This window comes from Ostrinia nubilalis, chromosome Z, assembly GCF_963855985.1.
Source record: "Ostrinia nubilalis chromosome Z, ilOstNubi1.1, whole genome shotgun sequence".
NCBI classification, from domain to species: Eukaryota; Metazoa; Arthropoda; class Insecta; order Lepidoptera; family Crambidae; genus Ostrinia; species Ostrinia nubilalis.
The window spans coordinates 10443657-10470422 of NC_087119.1; the positions used below are offsets into that span (position 1 = coordinate 10443657).

The 26766-nt window shown below is 37.7% G+C and overlaps 2 protein-coding genes across 2 annotated transcripts in view; both read right to left on the minus strand.

Moving 5' to 3' along the window:
* LOC135086941 (uncharacterized) overlaps positions 1 to 26766 on the minus strand; it is a 422922-nt gene that overhangs the window by 102242 nt on the left and 293914 nt on the right. The gene's annotated exons all lie outside the window — the stretch shown is intronic.
* LOC135087075 (uncharacterized) overlaps positions 1 to 26766 on the minus strand; it is a 63544-nt gene that overhangs the window by 13189 nt on the left and 23589 nt on the right. Inside the window, exons 6-13 of the mRNA XM_063981919.1 lie at positions 14384 to 14502; positions 11776 to 11907; positions 2721 to 2978; positions 2520 to 2687; positions 2319 to 2486; positions 2118 to 2285; positions 1917 to 2084; positions 77 to 192 (exon numbers count right to left, since the gene is read on the minus strand). Coding sequence (XP_063837989.1) covers positions 77 to 192; positions 1917 to 2084; positions 2118 to 2285; positions 2319 to 2486; positions 2520 to 2687; positions 2721 to 2978; positions 11776 to 11907; positions 14384 to 14502 — 1297 coding nt within the window. The remainder of the gene's footprint in view (positions 1 to 76; positions 193 to 1916; positions 2085 to 2117; positions 2286 to 2318; positions 2487 to 2519; positions 2688 to 2720; positions 2979 to 11775; positions 11908 to 14383; positions 14503 to 26766) is intronic.

Sequence of the window (26766 nt, forward strand, 5' to 3'; positions counted from 1 at the left end):
GAGGCAATGCTTTTGTCCATGAGTGGATAAAAGCCTCAAAAATTTATAGTGTGAGAAGAAAGGAAGAACAACTTACGATGGGTACGCGACGGTGCAGACAAAGATCGGGATGACGTCTGGTTCCGGCGGCTGCGGCGGGCTCGACGCGTCGATCGACTCGAGCGCAGCCCCAACGAACACGTTCTCGCAAGCCTGTAAGAGAAACCCTTTAGTTCAACACTGGTGCTAGATGCAGAACTTATACAGCACGCAATCCACAAGAGGGCGATTCTCAAATATACAGGGTGTTAGGTAAATGGGTATATGAGCCGACACTAGCCCATGTTAACATGGGCATATAAATGGTCAGAAATTTGATATCATTTTATTTTTTTAAATTTTCATACAAAATAAATTTTACAAAATCCGATTTGTATGAAAATTAAAATGAAGACCCTGTATAAACTTTTTATTTAGAAACAACACCGTAACTCAAATATCACATTTCACGAAGATTTTTATTAAAAAATTTAAATTGAAAAAGACCTCTCTATACTAATAGAGATTTCTGTTGAGTACCCAATTACCCATACAAAAGTTTTATTTAAAGCACTACAATTTTACCTTTTATATAGGACAGGTTTATTTACGCCTTATTTATTCAGTAAGAGCAATTTCAATTCGTATTTTACAGCAAAGATGAGTAAAAGACATATCTTTTCTTACGTAAGTAATAATAAGAAATCAGTAACAAATTCCAAGGAGTCTTTTTAAAATATAATTAATTATATACTAATTAAGCTATTTCTAAAAATAGTCTATGTAACACGTAGGCAGAAAGCAGATCAATAACGTTAGCTTTAACGCCATCGCTAACTCTTGCGTATTTTATTTCGATTATGTTATTATATTGATGTGATTTTATTAATACAATCGAGATAAAAAATCATGCAAGCGGCCTCATTCGAAGTTAGATGAAGTAAAGCGTTCGGAGCGGCATATGCCGACAAGTGACCGACTACATAATTGAAACGTTTCGACACCAGCGAGGTTACAGCGGCACTGCCCAACTGGCTTTCGACACACTATAGTGTAATCATCTAGAAACAGCACAAAATATCGCTTTTAAGGTTTCATTAAGACTAAACGAACATCTTGAACACTTTTTTGAGTTTGAGTTCCTAGAGTCCTACTTATCCACATTACTTAGAAAGGGATCTTTTTACTAAACCTAGTAGTTTGTACACAACAGTTGTCTTTTAAAAGGCACATTCAAATCATCTTTCGCGGTAAAATAAATCTTAATGATATATTTATAAGTAATTGTAACAATAGCAGTTCACCTACGGAACCAATTCGTCAAAACCAAAAAGAAAGCTAAGTTAAGTTAATTTCAATTATTTATTTAAGTAAAAAACAACAATTATTCTTATTTATTTTTTACAAAATGCTGTAGACTAACAACTTTTTAACCTAATTGTGAACCCGAAATTAGCCAACCTAATATTTTATTAGAGCATTAAATAAAATTGTGTAAATAACATGTTTCATTACATTACACAAATCTTTATTAAGTTTGAAAACAACAAGTAATTTTTCGATATTGCCGTGTTTTTGTTCATATGGATTTAAAGTCACTTAAGTAAGTATCCTTTGTGAATACGGGTGTTAGTGTAGGGCCCAGAACACACGGTGAAACGCAATTGCAACGAAACTGCAACTCCAGTTTGAAACCGGTTTGAAATGGTCGCGTCATGTGTGGTCTCTCAACGGAATCTATGGCAGAAACTTAGATGCAACTCAAAAGTAACTAGAAGTTGCAGTTTCGTTGCAATTGCGTTTCACCGTGTGTTCTGGGCCTTAGTGTGGTAGCACAGCACGCACTCCAGGTCACTGGGCTTGAGCTAGATTCACTTGTAAACAATGAACAAGCCTACCTGCGTCACATCGAAGTCCTCCAGCGGTCGCATGCAGAGCGCGCATGCCTTCCTATAGTCCAGGGCGCGCTCGATGCAGGTCCGGCAGTAGGTGTGGCCGCAGGGCGTGGTGATGGGCTTGGTGTACCTGTGGTAGCACAGCACGCACTCCAGGTCACTGGGCTTGAGCTAGATACACTTGTAAACAACGAACAAGCCTACCTGCGTCACATCGAAGTCCTCCAGCGGTCGCATGCAGAGCGCGCATGCCTTCCTATAGTCCAGGGCGCGCTCGATGCAGGTCCGGCAGTAGGTGTGGCCGCAGGGCGTGGTGATGGGCTTGGTGTACCTGTGGTAGCACAGCACGCACTCCAGGTCACTGGGCTTGAGCTAGATACACTTGTAAACAACGAACAAGCCTACCTGCGTCACATCGAAGTCCTCCAGCGGTCGCATGCAGAGCGCGCATGCCTTCCTATAGTCCAGGGCGCGCTCGATGCAGGTCCGGCAGTAGGTGTGGCCGCAGGGCGTGGTGATGGGCTTGGTGTACCTGTGGTAGCACAGCACGCACTCCAGGTCACTGGGCTTGAGCTAGATACACTTGTAAACAACGAACAAGCCTACCTGCGTCACATCGAAGTCCTCCAGCGGTCGCATGCAGAGCGCGCATGCCTTCCTATAGTCCAGGGCGCGCTCGATGCAGGTCCGGCAGTAGGTGTGGCCGCAGGGCGTGGTGATGGGCTTGGTGTACCTGTGGTAGCACAGCACGCACTCCAGGTCACTGGGCTTGAGCTAGATACACTTGTAAACAACGAACAAGCCTACCTGCGTCACATCGAAGTCCTCCAGCGGTCGCATGCAGAGCGCGCACGCCTTCCTATAGTCCAGGGCGCGCTCGATGCAGGTCCGGCAGTAGGTGTGGCCGCAGGGCGTGGTGATGGGCTTGGTGTACGTGTGGTAGCACAGCACGCACTCCAGGTCACTTGGCTTGAGCCAGCTACTGGCTCCTTGCAGGCGGACCGAGCGGAGCAAGTCGCGGGCGATGCGGCGCGGGTCGCTGCCGTCAGCCAGCAGGACGATCACCTGTGCAGATGTTATGTTATAACCAGAAATATTATGGATATCCGTAACCGTAAGCGAAACTTTCGGATATCCGAAATAAAAAAATCCGTAACCGTAACCATAACCGATTCAAAGTTTCGGATAGTTTCGGATGTAGGCAGAGTTAAGGAAATCCCCCCTACGCTGATTTAATAATTGCATTTTGAAGTAACATGAGTTTTTTTTCCATAAGATAAAAGCTTTTTGCGAGATCAAAAGAAGGTGACAGGTGACAGATGCCAAAAAAATCTCTTCTGTACCCATTATATTCGTAAGGCATGAACTGTGTTGGACAACTATTGCAATTTGCATTCTATAGCACATATATCCGTAACCGTAACGTAACCGAAACCTTTGGATATCCGAAATAAAAAAAACATCCGTAACCGTAACCGAAACCGGTATAACATTATTCCAATATCCGTAACCGTATCCATAACATCCCTAGTTATAACCAGACGTCCTACTAAAACCAACTTGAGATATCATTAGTCTTCCCGTTAACGCCTCTGAGTTAGCTTAATATTATTATGCTTGTATTTGGAGTCGATTCATACCAATAATCCATTGGACGGTGATTAAACTAGCGTTACTCGTATTTCGAACTAGCACCGTTTGAGTTGATAAAAATAATTAAGATCTTATCCAATATTACGTGGTTGAAGATCTCCAATATCGTCTCATGATTCGTACAAAAGTGTTGATGCATTTACTTAAGGATCGCGTTCGAATATTCAGACGGTTAGTGTGCTTTGATACACGAGACATACTCGTATAAACATTATCAACCGCTACTTATTGCAATCACCGGTGACATAATATACGGTCCATGCATACCTACCTAAAATAGGATTTATCGAATATGCAGACTGTTACAAAATAATAATTTTCCTTCTGCATTAAATTTAAATGTCATATCGCCACTATTTACTGCCTGAATCGGAAATTCAAGTAATAATGCGTCTGTTACACAGCCTCGGATCGCGGAGGACGTTAGCTCGCGTGTCGTTTCCGACGTCATGGGTAAATAATATGATATCAATATTAATATTTTCAGAGACAATAGCCTCCCAAAGGGGACGGCGCGAGGTCATCGCATCGCAGCCTGTGCTAATGTGGTGATTGACCTTTATAGCCGAGAGAAGGAGCAAATGAGCAATAAATAGTCATTACTAACATCTTATTTTAAACGCACATAATGAATGTAATGTACATTACTCGGAGCGGTGTAACAGCGTCGTAACGAAAGGCTTACGTGAACTTTACGTAACTTTTCATGGCATTGAAATGGTCTTCCGTCAATGTCACGAGACATGCACGTCGAGGGTGATTAACTCCACGTAACACGCTATATACTTAGGTGCAGGTGGTCCTAATTCCTAATTTATGTTCAGGGTTGTTTACTACATAATCCCTGTTAGATAAATCGAACGCAGCTGTTCCCTTCGACCTCTAACAACACCTTATTAGGAACTTGATATCTTAATCTTTAAACATGTTTAGTAATGGAAAAAATTTGTACGATTGTTATGTAAAAGTTAAAGTTTTATTAGATTACTTTAGCGAGAAACTAGCTCGTGAAATGAGAAGGTGGTTGGAATAATGGAAAGTGCGAATATCAAAATAAAACATTATTTTAGATAGTAAGCCTAGTTCCAAAGAAAATGTTATTGTATAACATACATTATTAGTTTGAAATATCCCGAATTAGATCAGTAGCATATTAAGTAATATTATATAATTAAACAACGGAACTTACATCTGACTCAGCTGTTATTGTCAATAGCATGTTTTAATTTACTTTAAATTACGTATTTATTTATTTAATTGAAGGAATCGTTAATAAACGTTTATACAAATAATACAAAGTAACATTACCGCACTGGTAACTATTTATAAAATAATTCAATACCTAACAAAATATCTGAGCGCCCACTTTTCAATGAAAGGGTCCAAATTTAGTTACTACGCCTTTATAATATGTAGAAATAAGCGCCACAAAGACTTGCCATTATGTCATTGTGATTGCGCCAGCTAGAACCTACGAGTCTTGCCTAAGCCACAATAGCTAGTGGAAAAGGGAAGCCTTTTGATGAAACTCTAGCTAGTAAATCGATTCGCGTCATGAGGTATTCGAACATTTTCGATTCTAATAGAAGTCGGAACAAAATTGTTCAAATGTAGATTGACCTGTTCCTGTTACTATACAAGGGTAAATTATATTGATACCATAAAGTTAATATTCCTTCGGAATAAAGCGACAATGGATATCATTGGATGTCATTTGTGTGTTAGTGTCAGGATTATTTCACTGTTTTGTACATTAAATCAATCACGTTTCTAAAGCACTTTTCACTTAGACATCCACCATTTCACTCACGTAAAATCTGAAAAAAATTCAGAGTTAAAATTTTTAGTATGCCAAATAAGTACTAACGAACTGTCAAATAGTTGCAAAAACGGTTCTGTTACGTCGCATCTCTTTTTATCACACAGTGTTGCTGCTGTAGTGACATCTCGCTCGTTCAGTCCTTCGTTGCTCTATTCCATAGGTAAGTATATAAACTTTATGATTGACTAGCGGCCGCCCGCGACTTCGTACGCGTGGACCTCGTTTTACTCCATTAGGGGTGGAGTTTCGTAAAATCCGCTCTTAGCATCTATAGCGCATACATATTAAATTTCAACTCTCTTACTTTAAACACATAGGACTTTCATAATATAAACTTCCAACCCTCCTTTTATCTCCTTAGCCCCCGTGGTTGATTTCTAATGATACATTTTCAGTATATGTACCACCACCACCACCACCATTTCAGCCATAGGACGTCCACTGCTGAACATAGGCCTCCCCCAATGCTTTCCATGTTGATCGATTGGAAGCGGCCTGCGTCCAGCGCTTCCCTGCTACCTTTACGATGTCGTCGGTCCACCTTGTAGGTGGAAGTCCCACGCTACGTTTTCCGGTACGCGGCCTCCATTCCAGAACCATTCTGTACCATCGGCCATCAGTTCTGCGTACTATGTGCCCTGCCCATTGCCACTTCAGCTTGCTAATCCGTTGGGCTATGTCAGCGACTTTGGTTCGTTTACGGATCTCCTCATTTCTGATTCGATCTAGCAAAGAAACACCAAGCATAGCCCTCTCCATAGCACGCTGTGCAACTGAGCTTCTGTATAAGGCCTATAGTGAGAGGCCACGTTTCCGAGCCATAGGTAAGTTATCACTGGTAACACACATTGGTTTACACTCTAGTCTTCAGGCATTGAGGTATTTTGGACGAAAAGATGTTGCGTAGTTTCCCGAACGCTGCCAAGCCGAGTTGGATTCGACGATTGACCTCCTTCTCGAAATTGGACCTACCTAGCTGGATCGTTTGTCCGAGGTAGACATACCTACTTGTCGACAATCTCGAGAATTGAGCTCCCAACTGAAACTGGGTAGGGCGCAACATGAACATTCGACATAAGCTTCGTTTTTTCCATGTTCATCCTCAGGCCTACCTGTTGGGAAAATCGATTAAGGTCGTCGAGCATTGTTCCAAGATCTTCCAACGATTCTGCTATGACCACAATATCGTCGGCAAACCGATGTGTACACAGTACCACAGTGTACCGAACAGTATATGTACACCTCCACAATATCTAGAGATCATAGTGAGCATACATTTTAACTTTCAAGTCTCTTACTTTAAAAACCGAGGACTGCAATACAGACTTCCAACCCCCTTTTTAACTCCCATAAGGGTTGAATTTTGCAAAATTTCGTCTTAGTGACTACCTACGTTCTAAAAGGAGGTGTATTCCACTTTGATCACCTGGCTTTGATCAGCCACGTGATCAAAGTGGACTTACAGCGACAATTTAGTGTCCTTTGAATTTATTCTGTGCCTTTGATCACCCACGGATACGATGTCCTAGGTGAGCCAAGTGGACTCTAGTTAAATTATTATTTTAGTGTCCTTTGATCATCTACAAACAAAAATACACCTCCTCTGAATAGTCACATGTCCAATTGTTGTACTACATATTTTGATTTGTAACATTTTTGATATTTTCTAAAAACCGCAATAAACCAATTGGACATGTATGTGACAATTCAGAGGTATGATTTATTTATAGGTGATCAAAGAACACTAAAAAAATAATATAACTGGAGTCCACTTTGATCATCTTGGTGGTCAAAGCCAGGTGGTATAGACCATTAACCCCTATGAGAACTCTTTTGAGACTTGTAGTTTCTGAGACTTCGTGATGAGTGAGTGAGTCACTTAGTCATTCAATTACCTTTCTTTCTACTAAAATTATACGTACCTGTAGTAATTATCATTAAAATCAAATAAGTAAGTACCTACCAACCTAAGTAATTAAAATAAAGACCCTACTAAAAAATTAACAAATTACATACAGAAAATAAAAACGAAGTAATTCTTATCCTATTTAACTACAATCGCCCACGCGCCCATCCCATTTGTCCGCCGCTGAACCGTACCCTAATATTCATCTCGGTAAATGGCGGCACATAGTAAGAATTTGCAAGGAAGTTTGTAAAAAGTCACTAATTAACACTTTAACTTGCTCGTTTAAACACAGTGAATGATTCAAATAGGTACATACAGTGAATGGTTCAATTATATAAAATATCTTTATTTGTTAAATTTTCAATATTATTTACGAACAGCGCTATTCATAGTACATGTAATATTTAGTTACTAATTTACTAATGATGTCGATAGATGGCGTTTGACAGCTTTGCCTTCATGAATATTTACGTACCTCAAATTTTTTTGTCAGGCGCAAGAAGATTTTAAGCAATGACGATAGATGGCGCTTTTCCCGTCTTATGAAAATCCCAAATATTTTACGGGACCCTATTGTTTCCAAAATAAAATTTAGCCTATGTTACTCGTGAGCTATGTAGCTTTCGAATGGTGAAAGAATTTTTAAAATCGGTCCAGTAGTTTTTGAGCCTATCCATTACAACTAAACAAACAAACAAACAAACAAACAAAGTTTTCCTCTTTATAATATTAGTGTAGATAATAATGTTAATCCTAGTTACGAATGTAACGACGTCGATATTTTGTTGTATAATCAAATGATCGGGCAAACAGACTTTTGCCCTTTGAGGTGAGAAGGGTATCATACTATCGCATGCAGTGTTCCAAATCTGTATTGCGGCTCTTAAGTTAGGCCCATTCATGGAAAATGCAAGTGCGGATATAGAGGTATAAATTGTAACTGTGTTTTTCAACAGTGGTGATGTATATTTTAGGACTAGTTAGATGCAAAAAACAAAGGATACATTAAAATTAATTGTAAACTGAATAGTAGATACTTAAATTAAAATGTAAAGGTGGTTTTAAAGTAATAACTAAGTGTTGTAATTACCTATATCTTTACTTGTTCTTACGTAACTTTGTCTTACAAGACAGTGTGTGTGTCACCCGCACCTACCAAAGTCTCTCGCATATCGTCCATTCTTTCGATTGAATACATTAGCGCGATTCCACATTGCGCTTCAATTAGTACAGATGAGAGCATGCGAAGCGTAACACTGTGGCATCTTATACATTTCGATGTCGAATCACGAAAAGGCGTATCTAACAAAATTGCAATATTGAGTTAAACACATCATGTTATTAAAAACGTGCATTTTATAATATCTCAAAATATCGTAACTGAATTATTTTTCAGGAAGCCAGTATTGGCAGTTAAATAGGTCCTGAAATGCATTTTTCCGTACTTCCAATTTTCTTCAAAAATTTACGCTTGGAAGAAAAATATGTAGTCAGATGTGTTATAGACTGTAAATTAAATATTTATACTAGACTAGCGGCCGCCCACGACTTCGTACGCGTGGATCCCGTTTTACCCCCTTAGGGCAGGAGTTTCGTAATATCCTTTCTTAGCGGATGCCTACGTCATAACATCTACCTGCATGCCAAATTTCAGCCCGATCCGTCCAGTGGTTTGGGCTGTGCGTTGATAGATCACTATGTCTGTCAGTCAGTCACCTTTTTTGAGTTATATGTATATGTTACGGTTAATGTGATAAATTGAAAATTATTAATAATAACCGGTTATTATGAATAATTACCGACAGTCGCGGTAAAAGTGATAAATTAATCACATGTAACTATTGATGTGCCGTTCCCGAGAACGCTCTCTCAGCTGAGAATATTCTCGGGAGCGTTCCCGGGAGCGTTCTCCTAAGTGAGAAAGGTTGAGAATCATGTTTATCTAATGGAAATAAATAAACTTTCTTAAGTAAAATAGTATTAAATTAAGTCAACAGATAAGTGTATATTAAACAATACTCTATTTGCAGTGAAAGGCTATATTCTCAGTGTTCCCGAGAATATTCTCGGGAACTTTCTCGGCAATATTCTTGGCAACTGCACCTTTATTATATTTTATTTTTTTCGTCGTGAAATGTCGTTTTAATGATATGTAAGATGACAGAAATTTATTTTTACACGTAATTAAATAATGTAACTGTCCATTTTTTCGTTTTTAACACGCTCTTATTAGGTCGTCGTGTATGTAACTAACTATGTAATGGAATCTTAGAATCGGAATTACACGCACTTCTAAGTCTTGTATCATCATGAAACTTGGCAATTATATGTAGATTAGAAATGGCAATACAATATTGTGGTACCAGCTGGTCTGATGATGGGACTGGAAGGTGGCCAAAAGAACTCCTAAACGAAACGGCGGTATCACATCGAGTTTGGGTTCATTGGATGTCTTTTTGAGATCTTTAAGTGCTAGATAATGTCCAGGGTCCTAATGATGGAGTCAGGAGGTAGCCATAGGAACTCCTAAACGAAACGGCGGAAACTCATCGAGATTGGGTTCGTTGGATTTGTCTTTTCGAGCACTTTAATGCTAGATGATGTCCAGGGTCCTGATGATTTTTGGCTTTTTAGTGCTGTTAGTAATTAAAAGCGTGTTTTTAGTTTTTTTAAACTATTCTTATTTGACATTAGGGGCATATTTCACAATCGCTTAGTAAGGGCCTGTTTCGCCACTTCTGGATAAGTTGTGGATAGCCTGTCTGACGGATCATTTGACACATTTTTATAGAAAATACGTGCTAGCTAGATTGATCCGACACTTAGAAGAATGGTAATACTCCTCTTCAAAAAAGGTGACAAAACCTTGTTGAAGAATTATAGACCCATTTCGCTTCTGAGCCATGTCTACAAGCTGTTTTCGATAGTCATTACGAATTGTCACGCTAGCAGGCTCGACGACTTTCAGCCCCCTGAACAAGCCGGTTTCCGAAAAGGCTTTAGTACCATATACCATAATAATATACGCAACGGCAGATTATACGGAAGATCAAGGAGTATAATCAGCCACTTTGCGTTTGTGAACTATGAGAAAGCCTTCGATTCGTTTGAAACATGGGCAGTGCTTCAGTCTCTTCAACTGTGCCAAATTAACTTAATTGATACATTAAAGTGTTGAAAGGCTTGTACAAACACGCCACAGTGACAGTCCGTTTTAAGATCACGACCCGAAACCTATCCAGTTACAGCGAGGGGTGAGACAGGGAGACGTCATCACCACCGCCCTGGAAGATGTTTTCAAGCTTCTGGGCTGGAGCGGATTCAACATAAATATCAACGGCGAGTACATCACCCAGACAGCAGACGATATCGTAGTATGGCTGAGATCGTGGAAGATCTAGGCACAATGCTCGATGGCCTCAATAGAGTCTCTCAACAAGTGGGTCTCAAAATGAACATGGACAAGATTTAAAAATGATGTCTAAAGACCGTGTTGCACCCACTCCTCTAAAAGTTGGAGACTACACTCGAGGTTGTTGACAATATACCTGGGACAAACAGTTACAGTCCAGTTAGGTAGGTCCAACTTCGAAAAAAAGGTCAATCATCGAATCCAGCTCGGCTGGGCAGCCTTTGGGAAGCTTTACGATATTTTCACGTGGCTTCTCCGTCGCGTCGCCACTCCACTTTAAATCCACTTTGAATCCGCTTTGAATCCGCTTGCAATCCGCAAGGGTGGCAAGGGCCTTAAACTCAGAGGCACACTGATGTTCAAATACCGTAGCCGAGTCCTAAAGCCGCGGTACGCGCTCGCCACGAAAAGAGTGAGCAAGACAGCAATATCTCACTCACAAGTTTCATGCCTTGTTTATAACGACTAGTCTTAACGCCCAGTTAATAAAACATCGAAACATCACAAATAATATCACATATAAAAGACAAAATTAAAATTAAACTAAATGTATCCTGTCGAGAACACTGAGAATATTCCCGGGAGCGTTCTCGGTTCTCGAGAATATTCTCACTGGGAATATTGCCGGGAACGAGAACTTTCTCAGCGGCACATCTCTACATGTAACAGTGATTATTTAATAATTCAACCTTAGTACTAACAAATTTCATAAAAGAGAACAACATCTTGTGTACGTGCTCGTGTACAGCCAAACTTTTGAACGTTTTGATATCATATATTAATATAATTTGGCATTATGAGTTTGGAATGTTTCTTGCATAATATTACTTTTCCATGATGCCTATAACATAATGTTTTGATTTAAAGTGAAAAATAGGTTAAGGTGCGGCGGGGGTGGCCCTTGGGCCACCCCTAAGCCGCCTATTTAGTTTTATACACACATAAATGACCTCATATTAATCACATTTACCAAATCATGTAGTAATTATTCATAATAACCGGCGATTATTCATAATTTTCACATTTATCACTTTGACCGTAACATATATATTATTTAGATACTAACCTGGGACAATAACATGCGGACGTTCCGCGCGACCGCGAGCGACTCGCAGGAGGCCGCGACGCGAGCCAGATGCGGCGCCGCGTCGCGGTAGCGGCCCACCAACAGCAGTCGGCGCGCGTACTCAAACTGCACCTAAACGTTGTTTATATAGACTATAATTTTCAGTGCACAAATTAGTAATATCCCAGTTAACCCTTAGCTAAGCTATAGGAGCAAAAAAAATTGCAAGCTCGAAGTTCATCCCATCTCATTTCAGTTGCAATTTTAAGAGGCTCCGCATATACAGACTTTTGTGTCCAGTTGCTTCCACAATGCACTTCCACATTTCCTAGGATGGTGTGCCGTGTCGGTAACAGAGAGGCTACGTTTGCGCAACCCCTGACCCAGTTCATTCATACTAGGGCACCATTTCATTGGAAATTGAACAATTCTGTAGTAATTTAAGTGTAAACTAGACTACTAGCGAGTAGTAGGTATGTAGTATTCAGCTAAGTTACTAATTTATGATGCAACCTTTTCTCGTAAAATATTTTTATTCTAGTAGTTTTCCTGAATCACATATTATCTATATTTTGGTTATTCATTTATACAGGGTGTTAGGTAAATGGGTATATGAGCCGACACTAGCCCATGTTAACATGGTCATATAAATGGTATGGTGAAGTCAGAAAATTGATATCTTCATTTTAATTATTTTAATTTTCATACAAATCGGATTTTATAAAATTTATTTTTATTCAAATTACAAAATGATAACGTTGGATGAGCGTAGTTTCGTTTTCGATTGACGTCATTCAATTAAATTTTTCATTCATTCGGCCTTCTCAAGTATACCAGCAAAGAGAGCAAAATTGCATTTTACCTAATATTCATAGATAGGTAATAAAACGATTATTCGTGTTTTCTGATAAAGATAATAATTAATATCCTCTAATTTTTCCTTGTGATCCGTAGGAATACGTCAATATAAGTAAATATGACTGTTCGTGCAAGCATGCAATATTTCATTTTAGTTTGCCCAAAACATTGCTACGACTCAAAGGTAAAATATTTTACACTAGAAACAACGGAATCACTGAGTGAGTCAAACATAATAGACGTACTTGACATTTTTCAACATTTTATCAACAGTCCCAAAAATAAAGTAGGTGTGTCACTACTTGCACCTTAATGGACAGCAGCCAAATGCATCCACCAGGTGTGAAGTTTAAGCTACGCTACGACAGATTAAAATGACACTCAAGTATGAACAAATGTACACTGAAGAATAGATTCAAGTGTGCTTGGTATAAGCAGACGCTGCAATTGGTCTTACTATTGATTCAATCAATTTAAATCGAGTTTTGAGGTACGTTTCATAATACGGGTCTTCTAATTTCGTACAGCCCTGAGGAAAACATGTGCTTTTTTTCTGCGCCAACGGCAATATTTCCCAAACTTTGTTTCTATTTCGATAACGCAACGACAAAACACACGTTTCGTTTCAACCATTACTCAACTTGCAAGTTGTTTTCAAAAACAAACACGTGAGACGGTTCCTACTCACGAGTCAATCATTGAATGATGTTTGGCTTCCTACTGGATTTGTAGAATTTCGAAAAATTTCGTACTGTAAAGTTTTTGACGAGGAAAATGTACCGAAAATAATGTTAGCACAGCCTAAAATGAAGCAATATTAAGCGAGTCTGAGAACGAACGAAATAATCAGCTTACGTTGAAAGTAACAGCAAAACGTGATTATTTTATTTTTAACTGAGGACCTTTGCCCGTAAATACGAGCAGAACAGAAATTAGAAGTTAACTTCATTAATTGCCAAATTCGTCAAAACACGTGGTTGGAACAATCAACAAGGAAGTGGAAGAGATTACGCATGTTTATAAGCCACGTTTTGTCGGGCACTTTTGGTCCATATTGAATGATCAGAAAGACGACTGTCGAAATCGAACTAAACGGACACTAAATAAAATAAACTACCTGATGTAAAAAGGGTAGTAGACGCCGCCCTAGTCAATTGTCATCATCATCATCAGATTGCGAACTCAATTAATTGCCTCACAATTATCGATTTTAAAGAGAATTTTACATCCAAATGAAAACTAACTCAGTTTACAGCGCAGCGCTAGTTATGAGTTTATTATAGAAGTTGTCTTGGAATTATTTGTTATTGGTATCCACTTTCAATTACTTCTACCTCCTACTAACAAACCAGTAATTGATATCAACTACCCAATTAATTTCTAACAGACCAGTAATTTGTGGCAGAATCCTTGGGAAAAAATCTTTGATTGGGTATCTGTAGCAGCGGAAAGTGTCATTATAATGTCATGTCATGGCCGTGACCCACATTATTGTCCTGAAGCAGGGGTAGGGTTTAAATTGGACGTGTAAAAGCTTTTTAAAAGCCTAAAACTCCGCAGACGACAAACTTTTAGTCGGCCGATGGTTTTGTCGGGATTTTATATTAATGAAAGAGTACACATTACAGATTTGGTATCGGCCGATTCCTAATAGAAATTGGAAGCCGACCAGACTTATCAGCCGATAAAAAGTTTGTAGTCTGCTGGGACTCTTCAAAAAGACACAAAATTAAATAACTTTAGTGTCTACCTGTGGCGACATCGGCATCCTGGCGTTGACGTCACACGGAGCGTTGGATCGCACACGCATCGGCGCACTGCGGTTTCCGCGAGAGCGGCGCGGGCGCACCGTGCCGCCTACCGATGGCCCTGTCAGACAAACAAACATGTTTTTTGACACAGCTGTTGACAGAAAATATATGTCGCTGCATTTGCAAAAATGGAGCAGACACAATTTGCTAAGTTATTACTATAAGCATTTCCTTCCACTTCATGTTTAAATTGCTTTTATACATTTTAAAAATAAAAGTATTTTATTACCTAGACCACAATACATTATTATTATTTTTTTAATTAAAATCCATAGCAAAGCAAAAATATGAAGATCTGACAACAATAACAGATTTCTTGGGCTACTTCTTCTCAACACTAGCCTATATTAATATTATCCCGAGGGAGTGGTTGAAAGCCTATTTACAAAAAATAGATCAACTTTATTGAATAATAATGTGCGCGACGCGACGAGTTAGTTGACATCTCCGAAACTATCTACTTGACGAATTTAACTTTACAAGGTTAAGTATTGTTATTAATGATAGTGACCTCTCACTTTTATACTCCTAAAGAGATACGTGACTTAGACAAGTTGCTGTTATAGAGATATCAGTTGACCCGCGTACCTGTCAGCTCCCGCTTTCCGTGTGTCCTCGTATTTCTTTCGTCATCTACGTCGGATAAGAAACTTTTTGTTTGTAATTACAACGGTTTCGGCTATTAACCCTGCAAACGTTCCTGTTATTTTGGTCTTGGCCTGGCAACTTGCCTTGTCGTTCATTGACTTAGCCATTCAGTATCAACGACAAAATTACTCCCTCCAACAAAATACGTCGTTCTCGTGTTTTTTTTTTTTTTTGCTGATTACGAAGGAGATCGGACTGGATTGGACCAGTCAATGAGGGCTATCGTTTTTATACTTAACAGTTGGTACACATGTCCGATCTGCTATTATTTTATTATTCACTATGGATGGCAACTTAGTTGTGTTTTGACAGATGGGCAATTGAGAATGTTACTAGGTATGCAAAATCACTTGAAACCTATGTTACAGTTAAGCTTTTACATTTACAAATACATTAGTTTTTATTTCATTCAAAAATACCCAGTAGTTATGATTTTATAGGCATTCAAAGTTCGCTTAAATATTGAGTCCCGCCGACGGTCACGTGACCCCGTGTGACGTACATTCACAGCGTCCGCTCACTAGAAAACGGATATAAACATACTTAAATATTTTTTTTTTGTAAATACAAACTTATTATACATATTAACACCCAGACCCATCACAGAAATTAAAATTGAACCAAACCCAAACTTGATGCGATTGTGTCGTTTTATTGCGAATTACCTTCCAGCTCCATCATTAGACCCCGATTACTATATAGAATTAAAATACTCATCAATACAAAACGAACGAGCCCAAACTCGATGCATTTAAGTCGTTTTATTATAGAGTTCCTATGGCCACCTTCCAGCTCCATCATCAGATCAGCTCCATGTCATCATAATATTGCATGGTCATCCAAATCACATGTGTTTGCGAAATTTCAGCTTAATCGGTTGCCTGGAAGTGGGTCTTAATTCAGTTTGCAAGATTCCACCCATACAAATATGAGCCAGTCGTTGTAATATGACGTCACGCGCATAAAATGGCGGGCCGGCCGCCGCCCGCACTTTTAAAATTCAATATCTTGGAAACTAATTGACGTATCGAAATAATTCTTTCACGTGTATTTTTTATTTTTAACAGAGAATACAGAAAGCTAAAAAACAAAATTAGTGAACATTCTTCATTCTGTTCTGTTGCAAAACGCATGGATGGCGTGGCGCCGTTTCGCGCCGGCTCTCGCGGCGACCGCTTTCCACGGCGCCGCAGCGGCCTTGGCTCCGATGCGGGCTGGGAGCCGCGTTGGGATTGTTAAATGTATAATAACAAACAATTTTATGTGTCGTTATTTTACATTACTACATTAAAATACTGTGCCCTAGTAAAAGAATACTTCCAAGCAGGATACTTTTAATTATTGGAATGCTAATATAAATTCCATAGTTAGCGGAAGATATTATAAAAATTATTATAAATGTAGACATTAATTGATCAATAGAATTGTTCATATTGTTACCATTGCAACTGTACGAATGAGTATGTACGATAAGGTATATCATTTTACAGAAATACCCAATGACGTGTTTCCATCATTAGCTAGTAGTAATGTTATGTAAACGTGTGACAGTATTATATCTTAAACAAGTTACATCGTCTTAAGGGTTATTATAAGTAATGTATATGGTCATTATTCGCCGAAATATTTGCCTTTATAAATCGCAAAGACTGTGACATTTGTACACTGCTACATAATACGGCGTTACATAACCCAGAACGGAGTCAGAGTCTGCGTTATGTTATGTAACACGCCGTCGCAAGTGATCAGCGGAGGGATGAGATAACTTAGGTTTTAAGGCAAACACTTACTTATATAAAACTAGTAATTAGATCGTATTGATGATAATAATGATAATGATTATTGCCTTAATTAGGTACTTTAGTTTAGTTATTATTATCGCCAAAATGTATAACTTGCTGTCTTTCCAAATATTTGTTTCGATTCACTAATTAAGGCTTGGTATTTCTGCTAAAGTAGGTATTTCGCGCTGTCAAAATCTGCGCGCGCAATTCTTCGCCGAAGACAGCGCGCCAAAGAGCTCCCGCCACAATTTCCAGCTACACAGTATAGAAATACGCAGTTGGTCAGGTTACATTGACTTCCTTCCCTTCAAGCGTCACACTCGCAACACTTTCTAATACAAATCATATCTAAGTGATACAAATTAAAACACCTTTCAGACTTTTTGGGAATATAATAATATTCTAGAATCAAATAAATATAAAATATAACTGCAGAAGTAAATAAGGTTCAAAGTGGCCGTGGCGTCGCCCGACCTTCTGGAAGTTCTGCGCCGGCTTAAAGAATTTCAAGATTACGTCACCCGACCTATCGGTAGGCCTTTGGGAGCTTGACCGATTGGAAAAACATTTTATGATAAGTTATTCCTTAGTAGCGATTATTTAGAGCTTGGATAATAAATTATAGTTGTTGAATTCACGAAGCTTTACATGTGGTTAATAACATTAATCAGTACACGCATCAATTTTGTTCAGTCTCTTTGTTTATTAATAAATAAAAATATCATACTAAAATTGCAGAAACACATTTGTTTGTATTGGTCTGGGTGTTTTCTTTCTATAATATGTATGACGTATGTACGGGGTTCTGTATCGAAAATTACTATGAGCATCACACGCGGTTACCTGCGTACCTCTGTGCACTCATGGGAGTTTAAGCAGAGGTCCCTAGAGTGTGACTTTGAGCTTTGTTTATAGTCATTACGAAGCAGACTGATGGGAAACTGCACTGTCTTGAATTCGAAAGGGTAATTTGACGGTATTAGGGGAATTCTAGAAATAAATACAGTCTGCTCATTGAGATTGAGACATTTCAATTTGAGATTTCACTTGACATAGAACACAATCTGACATGGAGTTTTCAAACACTTGTAAAAATAAAAAGTAATTAAACCAAAGGCACTTAGTAGTATTGATATCAACTTCGAAGAAAATGACTGCCAAAATTACTTTCTACCCGTTCCACACGTCTTTCATGAATTATATTAAGGAATTGGTAAGCTAAATTTTAAGTAGATTGAACCAAGGAATCACTTTGTCCCATACAAACTTTGCCCCCTTTTTTCACCCTCTTCATTTCATGACCCCATTTCGGAAAATCTTTTCTTATGAGATGCCTACGTCATACAAAGAACACACCTTCCAACTTTCAGGTCTCTACGATATCCGTCAGTCATTTAGGACAAAGCATTAGTTGTCCAATACTCTATCGTTCCAGGTATGTCATTGACAGGAGGGCGCTACTATCTTAATGGGTTTGCCTTAACAACTGCAAACTGTACACAGAAAAAGCAATAAATACATTCTATTCTATTCATTAGTCCCAACTTTATGCCACTTGACATTTCAGAATCGTTTGACTTTAGATACCTAAGCGATTTTATATTCGGAGTCTTTTAATGCAATCAAGTACTGAAATAACTTGAGGTGTTGTACCCGTTCAAGCTTTTCATTGCAGGACAGTTAAATAGTTTTATTATTAGTTTCTTCTCTAAGTCTTCATTTGTCAGAGTAGGTAAAGGCTCCATGAGAGCAAAATTTAGCTTTATAATAGTTTTTAATTTTTTTCTTGAAATATTTGACGCCGCTTTAACGAGAGATTACATCTCTCGTTAATATAGGTCCACACAAATAAAGAATGTTTGACTTCGACTTTAATAATTATGCTCTTACATAATTATAAATAAACTAGCTTTCCGCCCGCCGCTTCGCCCGCGTGGAATTTTTCGGTTTTTATATAACATATTACACTCAGATATAATGTGGCTTTCTATTGGTGAAAGATTTTTTAAAATCGGTTCAGTATATCCCGAGATTACCCCTTACAATTTAACAAATATACAAACACACAAACTTTACCTCTTTATAATATTAGATATAGATAGTTAATTTAAAACCCTTTTTTATTTTAAATATTTCACAATCCAAACTAATATCTACTGTAAGTAAATGCTAAATTGTAAATATCAGTTTGGATTGTGAAATATCCTACTAATATTATAAAGGCGAAAGTTTGGATGTCTGGATGTCATGATGTCTGGATGTTTGTTACTCTTTCACGAAAAAACTATTGAACGGATTTTGTTGAAACTTTACAGTATTATTGTTTATAACCCAGATTAACATTGTGACGATATGTGGCAAATAAATTTCAATAAAGACGTGTCTAAAAAGCGCCATCTATCGTCATTGGTTAAAATCTACAGCACTGGACAAACTACGGTATGACGTTCGTAAATATTCATTCGGAGGAAGCCGTGAAACGTCATCTATCAACATGGGTAAAACGAGGTAAAACGTCATATCTAACGGGGGTAAAACGAGGTCCACGCGAACGAAGTCGCGGGCGGCCGCTAGTTTATAATAGGTAGCTTTCCCTTTGCAACCTTATTGGTATTCCATGTATGTGTCTTTTAACTGATTTCTGTTAAACATTTCATGTAAAATTTGTCCAGTTATAACTCTATTTACATCTGCATCTGTAAGCAAGGATTCATGTTCTCCAGCCCAGATGCCGAGTGAACAGAATCGTCTTTCAGTGACGTGCAGCTGCCCCTATATTTGACCCACTGACCTAATTTTTTATTATTTATTTGTGTCAGTTTGCTCTTCTAAAGAGTGTAAGACGATTGTATGTAGGTACTATTAAAATGTAATTTTAACTCATTGGTTTTGTCTCATATTTGAGGAATGTACTATGTATCATGAGTAGAGTCTTAGTTTAAAGGATGCCAACGATTTAAATTTCAATAGGTAGACAAAATTCATAATTCTTAATTGTCAAAAATTTTAGCTTTCTCCAGTAACACTGATATTATTATACTGTGACTCATCAAAGTCATCATTGTCAAAAATATTGACAAATCGCGAACTGTCACGGCCAAAAAACTGACACGCGTCCGTCCTCCGTAAGCGCCACCGCGCGACTGATTGAGATTGTCCAAGCCGTCATGGGCGATTTTTTCCACATTTTTTAACATAGTAACTAAATAAGACGCAATATAAAAATTTCATCCGTTAAAAGCCCTCAAGTTATTTCTGAACTTTAGTTTAGTAAAAGATTCAGAATCTCAAATCGCTTATTTTAAAAATAAAACCATAAATAGAAAACGAATAGAGGTAACTTTGGGAATTTATTCTATCGAGTCAACTTCATCAAATCGTGTTTCCATCCGTTAATAGCCCTAGAAAATATCCTCAACTATGCCCAAAAAAAACCTTAGCCTTTAATTTTACTGTTTAGTACCTCAAAAATGAAAAATGAAAACCTCATTTTCGCCATTTTCTCTGCTACCCGGCCTTAAGTGGTTAATTCAGAATTGCCACTTCAATTAAATTCTTTTATCATTTCTTTAAAATATTCATTAAAACGTCATTACAGTTTTGTTTGTATAATTTTTGGCACCTGCACAAATGTCAAAAATAAAGGCAGAGTATTTAAGGTTTATTTATAATAATTTAAGCCTAAAATAATCATAATTATTTAATTCTGCATATTCCGCTAATCGCTTGTGACTTGCGCAGCGTGTCACGCTATTATTCAAGTTCGTATCGACGACTGACAACGACCTAAGCCATTCATGACCACCACAAAGAAATACCCTTCGAGAAAAAAATAGACCGACTATTGTTTCTGGGTTTAACTGTTATTTTACAGACGATTACATAATTTAATTTCGTAAACGGCTCAAAATTCCCCATTTAGGTTTGTGTTTTCCAAACAGAAAACAATGCAGCAAGGTGAATCGCTTCGAGTACTAAGACGTCATTCACGGATTTCGTAATTTCAGTACCGGGAATAGAACTACTTCTGGTGAAACACTCAGAAAGGGCGCGAGATCTACACTCCATAGCACAAGTATTTAGGTATCTATGTTGCATTCATTACATTGAGATCATGACGATTTATACTCATATTGTTGAAAAAGATATAATTTATTAGCTGCGCCCGGGCCCGGGACTTCGTACGCGTGAAAATCTCTTTTCACCTAGGGATGTGAAAAATACGTGCGAAATAGGGATGTCACGTTTTATTGTCAGACCTACTGAATACTTATACACACACAATTTCATAAGAATCGGTCAAGCCGTTTCGGAGGAGTTTTGTCACAATAATTTGTGACTCGAAAATTTTAATTTTATGATTATATTTATATTAAGTTAAATAAAGTTACCAGCCGGTGCAGCCGCGCAATGAAATTGCCGGAATGTGGTTAACGGCGTTCATTGTAAAACCGAGACAAAGGTAATACATTACATACAAAGACGGTTGGGAAATCGGAAATGTCGGTTATTAGCAGACTGAATAGAGTCATAAAATGATAGTTACAAACACGCATTCCGTGTAGCCTGACCTTTAGCAGGCTTTGCAAGGCAACGGCCTCGTTAATAGAGAATATCTGGCAGATAAAAATATTTACTTTGCTTATTTTTCTAGGATAAGAAGAGGTTATATATTATTGAAGGGGTAAATTGATTAGCGCTTAAGACGACTTTAAGAAGATTACGAAGAAGGGTATTTTCGTTTTAAAATACGAATAAGTTCTCGTCGGAGAAAAACTGCGGGGTAATTTAACGCTGCAAAGAACGTATCGAAACTGGAAATAATTAGGTACAAAAGTGGAACTGTATTACTCTATGAGACGATTTGATGTTATTACATAAGTTGAATAATATTTACATTAGCATTAATCACAAGTGACAGAACTCAAATAATAATTTTATTTTAACATAATAAGTAGAGAACCGGTTGGTCAAATGATTTCAAGTTCACAAAATATAGCTATAAACATACGTTTGTAATAATACTGTATAATGATTATATTTGCATTGTTACATCATTACGGTCTAGCAACCCGCCCAGGATACGCACGACTAAAAGAATTTAAACCTTGCTCTTGAAATTTAAATTAAAACCCGTTAAATACTTTAAAACTCTTTGGCGTAGGTACCTACAACCAAACGGATCGACTTTGTTTCATACTATAAAATACATATAACATCACGAATCCCTAATATTCAGTGGCGCAGTAGAAAATGGGACGCTGCAGACATTTGCAGACTTTTCAAGGCTTTCGAAAAGGAAATTGTACTGATTTGGCACAGATTTTGCTTTTCGATCACTTATGAGTGCACACAGATTTCACAGTCTCAGAATTGGCACGTGGCACTATAAAAAATTTAGGTGCACGTGTGGCTCTGCAACTGATTACAATAATAACAATGTTAATGATAAACAATTTTTATGAAGACGATTTTATCTTTCGGTTGATAAGTTTGTGACATTTACTGTATAGTAGCTAAGACTAAAAATAGCGGGTTCAGTGAACTGTAATAAACACTTTAGTTACATGTTTCTAGCTAGAAGGTCAGCCTTATTGTCCTTAGTGAGGGAAAATCTGCGACGATTATATAAAGGAAAACAGAACAGATGCTGTAACGTCCGTTTTGATTTCAATGGAAACCTTTTACCTATTATAATTATGTCATTAATATAAATAAAAAGACTAGTTATGTTTATGTATTTATAATATCTTTGTTTGCATACATTATTATCGCTAATAGCACAATCTGCCAACTGTTATAGCGCCGATGTGGATTTCGAATGGCATTAAACATTTGTGCAAAGCATATCAGTCTATATAGGTACGTTTGTTGCAAAATGTGCCTATTACGACAAGGTAAAGGCCACACTGTTTAGCTTGATATACACATAGATGTATCCGCTATAATACCGTTACGTAAGAATAAATCTGAAGCCCGATATCCCACAAGTGGTTCGAGCATAATTGCCGAGCAGTAATCGTGGCTCATTTGATTGATAGGTATTATTTACTCGTAGCTAAGATAAGGGCGTTACACCCTCGGAGCAGCGAAAGGACGCCCGGGTAACATCCCCTCAGTTCAGCCGGAGAGTTCAAGAACACTAGACTGGGACGCAAGTACACAACGCCGCCGCGTATGCATGAACTTGGAATCAATAACCAGTTACCACAGCTTAATTAAAACCTCTATTTTACACATAAAAGGTGATTTAGCAGAAAAGTACCAAATTGTAGACATTTAGAAACAAATGTTACGTGTTTATTTCTAAACTTTTATGTAAGCAAATGCGTCATTTAACTGAATAATCATCTAAATGACATATTGTAGCATGAAATAGTCCGAATTTGAACAGGCATATAGAGAGCGAATGTTCCGGAGTAAATAGAACTGTATTTGGCAACAGCGTTTGTATTTGTACAGTTTTTGCAACAGTATTTGTACGAGTACGTAACTTTATTCTATCAACGCATGGATTCACATTTTTATAATCGGAGCAGTAGGTACTAAAACTATTACATTTATTGGATGTTCACCTCTTCATAATAACATTACAGATAAGTATAATAGCTTGTTTGATGAGTCTGTAAGTAGAAGGTTATAAAAAGTCGTAACCTGCATAACTCATAATCTATAATATTAAAATTAATCGCAAAATGTGTTGGTAAGCGCATAACTCAACAACGCCTGAGCCAATTTTATTTTTTCTTTTTTTTTTAATGTTCGTTGAAGCCCAAGGATGGTTTTTACGGCGAGAATTCGAATAATTTCCGCGTAAACCCCGGGCGAAGCCGCGAGCGAAAAGCTAGTAGTCTTATAAAACTTCAGTAACAGTTTCAGAATTACTTGGGGAGTCTGGGAAACTTTCGCAAAAAGTTTTAACTGTTGATTTTATAAACAATTTGTAAGCCTACAAAAGTGTACGGTATCGGGTTGCAAACAACGTTAAAACGTTAACGTAATTATCGACACAAACAACTACTCGTTTTTTGGTGTCGGGCATGTGTAATCCGATCAGGTTCGGGGATTTCCCCTTTTATTTACACCGGGCAGCCCGCCGTTATCCCCCGGCTAATCAATGGGCTTGTACTATACAGAGTACTACGTGTATCGGCCGGCTCGTCTGGCTGAAGTCTACGTACACTCTGTTTGTACAGGACGACCGGCATAGCACAGCGGGAGGGAGCCGGTAAGCTCAGAAGCACGGTTTATATGGAAATTAGTGTTTAGAGGTCGAGTTATTATAACTAGCTTTAAAAGCTAGCAACGGCTTTGCCCGCTTTGATTTTAGTGTAACTAAAGCCTACGATACGATAGAAGTTATATTTCTTTATATTCTTGTTAGACCTTACATACTAAGTGATATCCCATTATTCCAATCCACACCCTTTTATTTTACGTTAAAACCGCATCATAACTGTTATATCGGTCTAGACGCGAATACGTAACAAACACACTGACATACAGAGCTATTCTCGCTATAATCATCGATGGAATTGTCTCTGCCTGGAAGTTCAACGCCTGACATACCCTAGGGTTATTAACGTAGCTATTACAAAGGGGAGGTTGTGCATGGAATCCCGTCAGTCTAGAAGTTAGTAACCTGATAGTTGATTGGCCGCTATACACAGAGGCGGCTGTGCAAATATGTCCAGATCTGCATTTAGCAGATACAAATACCTACTCCAATACAAATAAGTATTTGAAGGGTCATGAATTTGCTGTACTCGTATGGTCGTAATTCAGGTTTTCGTTATACAATTCTTGCCCTATTTGCGAAGACAGATGTGCTCATTCAACGACACATGTATAGAAAAGGAGCATCAAAGGACATTTTCGCGATCACACGCTGAACCTTATATGATTACTAGTTTATATGACCGTACGCAATCGCGTTCGTAAGCGAAATAGATTGACATAACATCCAATAATATTTTAAATCTTAGGTTTAATTTATTAGGTTTCGTATTTGTTGTATTTCGACCTATATCCCGCCGGTAACGTAACCTGCGACCCAGCGCTCTCAGCTGCACCGACAATGTGCTTATATAACCGCAATGTAACAAACAAATGGCCGATTTACATAATAGCCTTGTCGATGCGCGATTACACTTACGCCCACGAGGCTGCGACGCGACTCGCTATTATGTATTTTATAGCATAATTATTTAATTCGCTCAGCCCGATCTGGATAAGTCAAATAATGAACAAGATAGTCGTAATAAATATTGTATCTAACGGTAACGTAACCTCAAACTTCGTAAACTCCGCGTTACGACGCATCACTTGGATTGGTTAACGAGCTGCGTACGATTTCGAATAAAAAAAATATTATATTTTGTCGTGAGTCATCTTGACTGGTAGAACAAATGTAGTGTACATTAAACGACCTCTTAGATAAAGGGCAATATGTACCTAAAAATGCTTTTATAGAACCTTCGAAGTGGAATGAAAACGTTTCACAAACATACAACTTGTTGCTTTTTATAAAAAACGGTTTTGTTAAGAACAAGGAATGTTCGCCATTTTAATTATGCTGTCCAGTTAGAATCCTGCGAAGGATCGAAGTCTAAAAAATGCTTTACACAGAAAATATCTAAGTGAATGAAAAACATTCTACGAAGCGAAGACGCCATCTAAAAAATAGCTTAGTTATTTAAAAACAGAGGCGACTAAAAAACTTCTTTACTATTTTAATTGTATTGCTTAGCTTAGTTCTTCTTGGGATCGAAATCTAAGAAAGACACTGGAAAACTTTAGGTTAGTAGAAAAACTCGATGAAGCCAGCAAAGAAATAGTACTGTTCTTAAAAACAACTAGTTTTTCTTTAAAAAAAATAAGCAATATTTTCTCCTCTATTTTTAGTTGTGGTTTTCGAAGTGAATGAAAAACATTCTACAAAGCGAAGAAGCCATTTAAAACATAGTTATTATTTATGAAAACTTCTTTACTATTTTTAGTGTTCCTTGGTTTTAGTTCTTGGAATCAAAATCTAAGAAATGCACAGTAAACAACTTTAAAAGTTAATGGAAAAGCGCGATGGAGCCTGCAAAGAAATAGTATTTCTCTAAAATACCAGTTTTTCTTTGAAAAATATGCAACATTTTCTCCCCTATTTTAAGTTGTCGTCTTTTTGTGAGTTCTGCGTAAGGCTACTTAGTTTCCATCTCCAATTCAACAAAAAAGCAAGGTAGAAATAAATGACAAAAAATGAAACTCGCAATGCAATATAAATAAATGTTATCTAGATGACGCATAATGGCTTTTATAGTTACTGTCAAATAAAAATATTTTCAATTGTACACATCACATCAGATTCATCAATCATTCTATAGATAATGAAAATTGTACGTGACTCTCATGTATCTATCGAATTAACATGTCTTTATTTTTAAGTACAAAATTATAAATAAACTTTCATAGGTATATAAATACTGTTTATGAGGAGACATGCACAATTGATAACGTATAAAAACATAAAAAACAACAAGAAACGACATCGCTACAGCATTAATTGAAATGACCTAACAATGACAAGATTACGAGAGCGTTATGATGTAATTAATGAACGGTGTCATTACACAGGCCACCTTGAAATGTTGCAAAATATCGATAAACAATGAGAAGTGCAATATAATATCAAGAAAACAGGTAAACGTATAAATATTAAAAATAAAGCATGAAAACACACACGCAAAACAAAAAAGTATAATATTTAAGCATAAATTACATGAATTATAATGATTTCGGATTCCATTTGATCAAGGCAGAAACAACGTGTTGATCAAATTGAGTAAACAAAACATCGCTATTTCCTGAATAACCAAAATAAGAACGACAACAAATGACAA